The following is an 8,766-nucleotide window of genomic DNA, read 5'->3' on the forward strand; positions in this document are numbered from 1 at the left end:
CACATTGAAATGGGCACGTAGTTTAGAAAAATTGGAGTGGGATAATTTTTATTAAATTGTTTATTTTAAAGTGAAGTTACTGAGATATTATTCTATATATTCATAGCAATAATGCATAAGCCATTGTAAAGTGAAGTTAGTGAAATATTTTAGTGGGGGCAGAGATTTTTTTTTTTTATAACTCTTAAAAGTGGTGGGCCATTATGTAAGATAGAAAAATAATTAAATACTTCTTAATCTTTGCCAATTTTAGTAATGTGTCCATTATTTAAATACAGCTGAAAAGGAAAAGTCACGTATAAAAATTTGAAATCATCGTATTTGGTGCATACTATTATGGATTTGAACCAGGTAAGTAACGAGAAAAGAAGTGAGTAAATGAGAAAAAAAAAACAGTACCCTCGATAAAGATGTAGGCCAAAAGTAGACCTGGCAATCCTAACCCGACTCGAATGATCTAACCTGTGACTCGATAATTGAACGGAAAATAACCCAAAACCGAACTAATCCAACCCGACCAAAACACGACCCGAAGTGAAGTTGACCCGAACGTGACCAGGTGCGTGCCTGAAATTACCCAACCCGAAATTGACCCGAAACCCGAAGTTGACTCAACTCGAAGTGATCCGAATCGAAGTGTCTCGATTTGAAATGACCTGATAGGTACTCGCATTTTTTTTAAATTTTTATTTACAGAAATTTACTTTATTTCTAATTATTATATAAAAGTTACTACTTTTATTGAAATAAGAGGGAATTTTCCCATAATTTTTTTAAGTGACTTTATTATAGGCAACCCGACTCGAACTTGAGCCGAAAACTAGTCCTGAAAATTAACTCGACCCAAATTGAACCGACTCGAACTTGACCCAACCTGAACTCAACCCGAAGTGTTGACCTGAAACCTAAATTGACCCGACTCGATCCGAACCCAACCTGATTATTTGCTAACCCAATAGCAACCCGACCTGAAATGACCTAACCTGAATGACCCGTTTGCCAGGTCTAGCCAAAAGTGACAAAGAACTACTCTGTACTACGGTGTTCCTCGTGGTGTACGGTGCCAAAAGTGACAATGAACAGTGACGGTGTTCCTCATGGTGCACGAGGCTGCGAGCTGCCTCTATATTATAAAAAAGAATGAATTTGAAAGAACCCAATTTATTTTCCTATTGCTCTTAGAATCAAATCTACATCAAAAATCAGAATACATCTATCCATTTTACAAAATGAAAAATGAAATACTACCAACCAAATTCATTTCAGAATGTTTGGTTAAACTAAAATTTGATGAAATCATTTACGAATCAACAAAACAGCCGTACTTTTTAACCCCTCTAGATCTACTCATGCTTTTCAAAGATCCCATACAAAAGGGCCTTCTTTTTACCACACTTAATACTACTAATGATACTACAACAGAAACTGTCTCTAATTTGTTTGAGAAGCTCAAACACTCGCTTTCCCATGCCCTTGTCCATTTTTATCCGTTAGCGGGTCGTTTAACTACGCAAAAGTATCCCGAGGAGAACGCTTGTACGATCTCCATCGACTGCACCGAGGGCGGCCTTGGAGCGAGGCTCATTCGTGCTGCCGCCCTCGGCCTCACTGTGTCAGATATTCTCTCCCCTACTGAGGTTACTGCGGACACAGTTCCGTCCTTTTTTGATCTAGGTGAAAAGTGGAATAACTATGTTGGTCATACAAGAGCTCTACTATCAATTCAGGTAACAGAACTACTAGATGGTGCGTTCATTGGGTTTAGCATGAACCATTGTTTTGGAGATGGCACCACTTTTGTCCATTTTATTAATATGTTGTCTGAAATATTTAATTTTGATGGTGATCTTGCTTGTGTAAAAGAGGTTATACAAATCTCATGTCCACCCATCTTTAATTATAAGCCGTGGAATGTTAATAATGTCCGAAACAAAGATGTTCCGCTCATTAAATTTCCGTATCTTAATTTTGATCAATATTTAGATGATTATAATAATTATGAGCATGAACGAGTAAGTGAGAAAATCTTCCACTTCTCATCAAGTTCATTGGCAAAACTTAAGGCCGAGGCCAACCAACAATGTGGGACAACTCACAATAATGTTATATCGTCTTTTCAAGCCTTAAGCGCGCTTGTATGGACGTCCATAACGAAGGCTTGAAACTTACCATTGGATCAACCAACTATATGTATCATTGCTGCGAATGCTCGCTCTCGGCTTAACCCACCACTTTCGGATGACTACGTCGGAAACTTTATTAGTGGAGCTCATGGAGCTTGCAAAGTGGATCAGTTATTGGGCCATGATTTCGGCTGGGCTGCAATGAGTTTGAATAAATCAATTGAGCCCATAAAGAACAAATACTTGGTCTTTTCAAAAAGGTTATTGATGACCCTAAAGTCATGGCTCCCTCTAAAGGAGTGGATCCTTTAGGAGCAAATAAGGTTTTGATTGGAGGGTCGTCGAGGTTTGATATGTATGGACCTCAATTTGGGCTGGGACGAGCTTTGGCTGCTCGCGTTGGGTTTGGAAAGAATGAAGATGGAAAGGTAAACGCAAACCCGGGATGTGAAGGAGGAGGAAGTATAGATTTGGAAAAATGTCTTAAACCTGAGGTTATGGCAGCCCTTGAAGCTAATGAGGAGTTCATGTGCTTTGTAACATCAACCTAAGAAACTAGTTTACTTTCGACAGTAATCGAGTCTTATATCCTTGCTACAAAAAATGGCTGATGCTATGTCGTCTATCCTTTTATTACTTGGAGTTGTGATTTTAGTTTACTCTTAAGTGAGGTTTTTACATGTGATTGCATAATATTTCCAATTTATTATATTTGCCTATTTGGTGAATAGTTTTGGGCTTTGAAATAGGTCCTAAGTTGTAAAAGTTAATTGCTGTTTAGAGTTTTTTATTGGACTGTTATCTCAATTTCCATGTTGGAGCAAGGGCAACGTAAGCTATTGATGTAGTTAGGATCAGCAAAACCGGATATCGAATATGGTTTCAAAAGCCAGGTCAAATATTCAGCTTCATGATCGCAATTTATATGTTCTGTTTCCGGTTCAGCTCCGATCAGATATCGATCTATCTATTACATCAAACTTGTATAATGACTGATCACGCAGCTCCTATTCGGCTACTCAATTTATTCAAAAAGCAGGAACACATCCTTTTTATTTCTAGAAGTAAAGCATAATTGGATATAAGGCATGATGAAAGCAGCTCCGTTCTCTTCACCTAATTATTACGAGCTCAAATTAAAGTTATAATCTAATTTACACGTATAATTTTGATTTTAAGTCATAATCTAAACCCTGTGGGAAGTAAACAATACAGAAAAATGGGTAACTCAGTACTAGTAGACTAGTAGTACCATAAAAAGATTGATTCGGTTAGATGTAGCATCAGCAAGATCAAAATTGCAATTCTAATTGAAGGGACAAAGTACTTTTCACATCTATTCCATTAGCCAATATGTAAACAATTACTCCCTATGAGTTGATATATATCTGATATACAATACATAATAAAGCATACAATATGTAACATTAATTTTACTGAATATACACAATATAACAACACCAGAACAAGAACATCTTTTTTGTCACGCAGGAACTATGAGGAAAGATTAGCAATAAATTTGGAAAAATCTAAGTTTACAGCATCCTGCTTTGAGCTTCCTAGTTGTCCTGATGCTGCTATACATGCAGTAATATTCACAAGGGAAAGGCCACCACACAAGGGAAGGTAAAAGTAATCATCCAAAGCACATGGAACTAACCTGATCAATCCTACTATATACTTGTATTGCAGAGTGCCAGAGGATATTTGTTCTATGTATGATCCTGAAGTAAATCAGCATTATTAGACTAAGTAAAACCGAATGCTTAATCTAAAAGCACGAAGCCGTTATTAAGGAAACAAGTAGAAAACTCAAACAAACTACAGACTTGTTGCTCTAATTTCTTTTAATTTATGAGCATTCGAAACACTATGAGAAAGGGAAATGAGAAACTTACATTCAATATCATCTTCTGCTCACAGAAGAGATATTTAGTGTTGCAATAGCTTTACAATAGATACACAATACAGCAGCCCCTTAGAAGCTGCTTGATTTCCCCCAAGAGCTGAAAAACTCTATCATGTGTCCATATATATCTTCTTTTGCATTCACACTCAAGAGAAAATCAACATGGCCATAACTATCAAGATAAAGAACCTCTTTTTTGCATGGCAACTCCTTGAGAGTGCGTTGTACATCTGTCACATCAGCTAAGGCATCATTGCCTCCATAAGCCATCCACAACGGCAATGACTTTGGAACAAGGCTAAGATCAAATCTGGGGGGTTTTAAAGAGCCATAAAGTCTCAGATTTTTTAACATCCCGTAGTCATACTGGGCAAATGTACCCTGACGGATCACTGCAATCAGAAAATTCAAAAGAACATAATGTCAATTCTGTAAAGAGTTGAATTTGACATCTTCATAACTGACAACCCCAATACAAAACAAAATCCTTACATTGGGAAAGGAGCAAAGCTTGCTACTACTTTAAGGAGAGAGAGAGAGAGAGAGAGAGAGAGGGCGGGGGGGGGGGGGGGGGGGGGGTGGGGGTGGGGGTGGGTGGGTGTTGACACCCATCACACTATTATCTGGACACTGGACTTGTACATGATGTAGAACATAAAACCAAGCTCAGGGAGGAAGTATATGAAACCGTAGATGCAAGAGCTACTTGCAGCCAAAAATATATAATTAAAAATAAAAACTCTGTATAGTAGAAAACTCTGTATAGTAGAAAAATGCTTCACAACACTTACTTTGAAAAAGATGGTTTATGTTTTTGGCTGATGAGGGATGGGGCTCGTATTCAAGGTATAAATCCACCCTTGAGGTATTAAAGCAGCAATTTTTTCCTGCAAAATGTAGGAATTCTTTTACATAATGAATAGAGAAAAATATTGCACCAAGGAAAAATTATAGGTAAGCAAAGACAGAGCACATGAACATTAAAAGACATAACAGAAAGGTTAACTAATTACAAGATAAAGTTGACATTCAGTGCAGTGCTCCCCCAACTACCCAAATTTATGATTTATAAACCTCAATCGTGATAACAGGTAATCATATACACAAGAATCACTTGGAGCAAAAATTCGAGGGAAAATGATAATCCACCAAGGAGCTGGAATTTGAGGAAAAATCAAAACCACTAGGAGTTGAAAGTCAAGGTGATATAAGACATATAAGGAACCATGGCAAGCATAAGGACAATGCTATCAGTTTTTGATTAGGATAATTTGCAAGAGAAGGGAAGGAATGGCACCATGAACAGTGGTGAATATATCCATTATTGTCAAAGAAACATTCAAACAATAAGGGAGCAAGCAGTAAAATCAACTCAAATGATGATTTGATTTATGCTTTCATTACCAGAGAATTCTCCTTGAACAATGAAAAGAACTCTTCAGTATGATTAAGGATAATTATAGTATGTCAATATAGTAGACAGTGCCTATGGGAGGAGTAAAATAACAGCCGAGCTCTTCCAAATTTCACTATCAACTTTAACTAAAATGACTTCAGCATAATACAAGAAGCTATATTCGCAGCTCCGACATGCTTTTTTCCAGCTTTTCAAAGTCTTATAGAAGAAGGAAACCAAGAGACTTACCAGTAATAGAAGCTAATAAGTCTTCACAGTCTAGATGGCCATAACATACAGAATCCAAAAGCTGAACACCCGCATCACTGCATTCATTTACATACAACTTCTAAGGGTGAATATTTTACACATAACCTCAGACTCGATGAAAGAAAAGGAAAAGGTTTCACCTCCGAAAGTTAAGTTGATGAAAGCCCATTGCGATTACCATCTGCACATCCAGGCAGCCATCCATACAAGGAAAAAATAAAATTAACATATATATCTTCCAATCCAAACATTAATCAAGCAAGGTCTGCATATAAATACTTGCCAGAATTACAACAAAATAAATACCTTGTCAAGGTACATATTTACCATGCGAAGAACAAACGGTGCACTAACATGTTCCAAGTATGATATTGGAGAAAGAAGAGCAGCAGCTTCCACCTTTTTCACTATGTCTGGCTGAGTGAAAGCAGTCAAAGACATTATAGTCCCCTGTGCTTCAATAATTAATCATTGTTTAGCAAACAGATAGCAAATGCACATGTGCAGCCACAGTTTTGGATCATAAAAAACTAAATGAAAGTTGAGTCGCAGACTCACAACTAAGCAAAAGGCAAAGAGTTATCACCTGTGAATGTCCAACAAGGAAAATCTTTGAGCTCGTCTCCTGATATACATACTCAATCATTTCTGCAAGATCAAACAGAGCCAATTCCTCCCAGCTCCAGTCCCAATATGCCTATAATGGTAGGAAAAAAAAAACTATAATGAGTACAATCCCGGCATAACAACATACAACTCAAAGAACTGACAAGCATACAATCTTTTTCAAATTTCAACATTAACAAGCAAAAAAAAAAAAAAAAAAAAAAAAAAAAAAAAAAAAAAAAAAAAAAAAAACAAAAACAAAAACACCCTACTCATACAAGTCTACAATTAATCAATCAATCAAAGCCTTTATCCCATAAGTGGGGTCGGCTACATGAATCAAAAGTGATTATTACGTGTAATCATCGACAAAAATCTTCCGTGTACTCATACAAGTCTTCAACCCTATATAATTGTATAGCCAAAACAATAGTGAACATCCTATGTACCTTGCTTCTCTCTGAAAGAGAAACATGTCCATGACTCCACCGTGTTCCTCGTACATTACCAACCCACACATCAAATCCACGATCAGCAAGAATGAAACCCAAAGATTCTTCTTTTGAGTTCAAAAACCACGAATCACCTCCCTGCGTTCACAGATATAAGATAGCAAACATCAAAAAGTGAAAGGATGATACCAACAACCAAGTTACCAACTTTCCACTTATTATATGCATTTTAAAATGACTCTAAAGGCAATATTATTTGTCATAGAAAGAAAAGACATGAACTTAAACAGAATTAGAAATCAGTGGAATTACAGTATTTAAAAGGGATACCAAAAATAAAAATCTTAAACAAAAACCCCACAAAATTAGCATATCTTTCTATCCTACTTTATTAAGCCATGTTTCTACATTGGGGATAATAGAGCACTCTTAATACCTAGAGCAGTTTTTATGAATTTTCTATATTACTCTTACATATTTTTGGCTTTGATCAGTAGTATCATGTTATGATGCTTAACCGCATCGGAAATTACGAATTTTGATTGAATTCCTTATATGTGGCCTAATACAGAGGGATGGATAAGGTATTATTTAAATCATTAAGCGAAATTGCGAAGTAGATAGCATAGTGCAAAACCAAATCATGCAATATGCCGTCCTTAAATGCAACATTACAAGTTGAAAATTCCTTAATTGGTAAATCAAATACTGTACTACAATCAGGTCAAATTTTGTTTCTATACAATATCAATGGCATTCAATTCCATTAATCTCTAAAAATCATAAAACACGAAAAATAAAACCTAATTCAGTGAGACATTAATTAATAAAATCAGAAATTAAAAGGGGAAAAAATAAATCACCATAAAAAGTCCATGTTGAAGAAGCACAGGAGGACCTCGTCGCAACCTCAATTCATCCGAAGAAGAAGACGACACACGCTGAAGTGCAAGTATAAATCCATCCTTCGTTTCAACCTGATCAAAATCCCACCATCAGAAAAATTACCAAAAAAAAATTCCAAAAATTGGCGGAAGAATTAAAGGAGAAGAGTACGGAGTGTTCGGAGCAAGGGTAGCCGGAGGGAATGATGAGGTGTTCGCAGAGGCTGCCAGCGTGAGATGGCCGGCGATAGAGGAGGTGTGCGGCGGAGGGGGAGAAGAGGAGAGAGAAAGAGAGGAGTGCGAGTGAGAGTAATGGTAGTGCGAAGGTGAGTGGTGTTGGTGGCATCTTCGCCGATGAGATGGGAGGAGATAGAAAGAAAGAGAGAGAAAAATCAGGGGAAAGAGGTGGCGTGCCGGAATGTAAATGGTCGGAGTTGTATTTTTCACGTGGGATTCATTGAATAAGGCGTCACTTGGAAGTTTAGAGTTGGAAACAAATTTGTAGATACAGATAGAATATGAATTTTTATGGGAAACGCGCTTGTCGTTGTGTGCTTTATTTACGCGCCTTTTTTTTGGTAAGTACGTATGGTAAAAGTCCTATCAAGTCGAAATTTTTTAGCGGTTAACTTGACTCGGGTTAGGAGTAATACCCTTTTAGGACTAGGAAAAAGGATAAAGAATCCCCCGTTCATTATACTGCTAGTTGAGTTTGATCTTCAATAATTATATGTGCAAATTATACCATTGGGGCAAGTCTCACTTGGTCATTTACGGGCCTCTTTGATGTGAAACTAGGGATCGACTAGTCTATTGTACACTCGAGTATATTCTATATTTGGCCCTCACGGCCTCATAAGGTTTTGGACACATCTATTCATAGAGAATATAACAAACAATAAAATGAACGCTATTAATTTTCTACCTATTATCGATACTTTCTTCTTTATTAGAAACACTTTTGGGATGAATCGAATAGGGTTTTCCCAAGGTTCTAATTAGAGGTATCAATTCGGATGTTTGGATCGGGTTTGATGAGGTTGGGTCGGGTCAGGTCAATTTTAAAGTTAAATCATACCAAATTATTGTGCGAACACGAATCAAAATCTAAATCGAATAATTTTTT

At 36.9% G+C, this 8,766-nt stretch overlaps 1 protein-coding gene and 1 pseudogene across 2 annotated transcripts; one reads left to right on the plus strand and one right to left on the minus strand.

Moving 5' to 3' along the window:
• The first annotated feature begins 1,168 nt into the window (after nt 1-1,168).
• Nucleotides 1,169-3,336, plus strand: LOC110718812 (annotated as a pseudogene).
• Nucleotides 3,337-3,433: 97 nt separating this feature from the next.
• LOC110718813 (triacylglycerol lipase 1-like) lies at nt 3,434-8,170 on the minus strand. 2 transcript variants are annotated; one of them, XM_021897725.1, is made up of 10 exons: nt 7,813-8,170; nt 7,620-7,733; nt 6,754-6,894; nt 6,285-6,395; nt 6,026-6,148; nt 5,839-5,879; nt 5,678-5,754; nt 4,824-4,919; nt 4,022-4,424; nt 3,434-3,847 (listed from the first exon to the last, which is right to left on the minus strand). In XM_021897725.1, exons 1-9 carry the CDS (start codon nt 7,984-7,986, stop codon nt 4,102-4,104), a joined length of 1,200 nt encoding a protein of 399 aa, XP_021753417.1. In that variant the 5' UTR covers nt 7,987-8,170; the 3' UTR covers nt 3,434-3,847; nt 4,022-4,101. The 2 variants fall into 2 exon arrangements, with proteins under 2 accessions (XP_021753417.1, XP_021753416.1); XM_021897724.1 differs by having other exon boundaries at nt 6,005-6,148; nt 7,813-8,162.
• Between the last annotated feature and the right edge of the window lie 596 nt (nt 8,171-8,766).

This window comes from Chenopodium quinoa, unplaced genomic scaffold (genome assembly GCF_001683475.1).
Source record: "Chenopodium quinoa cultivar QQ74 unplaced genomic scaffold, ASM168347v1, whole genome shotgun sequence".
Taxonomy (NCBI): Eukaryota; Viridiplantae; Streptophyta; class Magnoliopsida; order Caryophyllales; family Amaranthaceae; genus Chenopodium; species Chenopodium quinoa.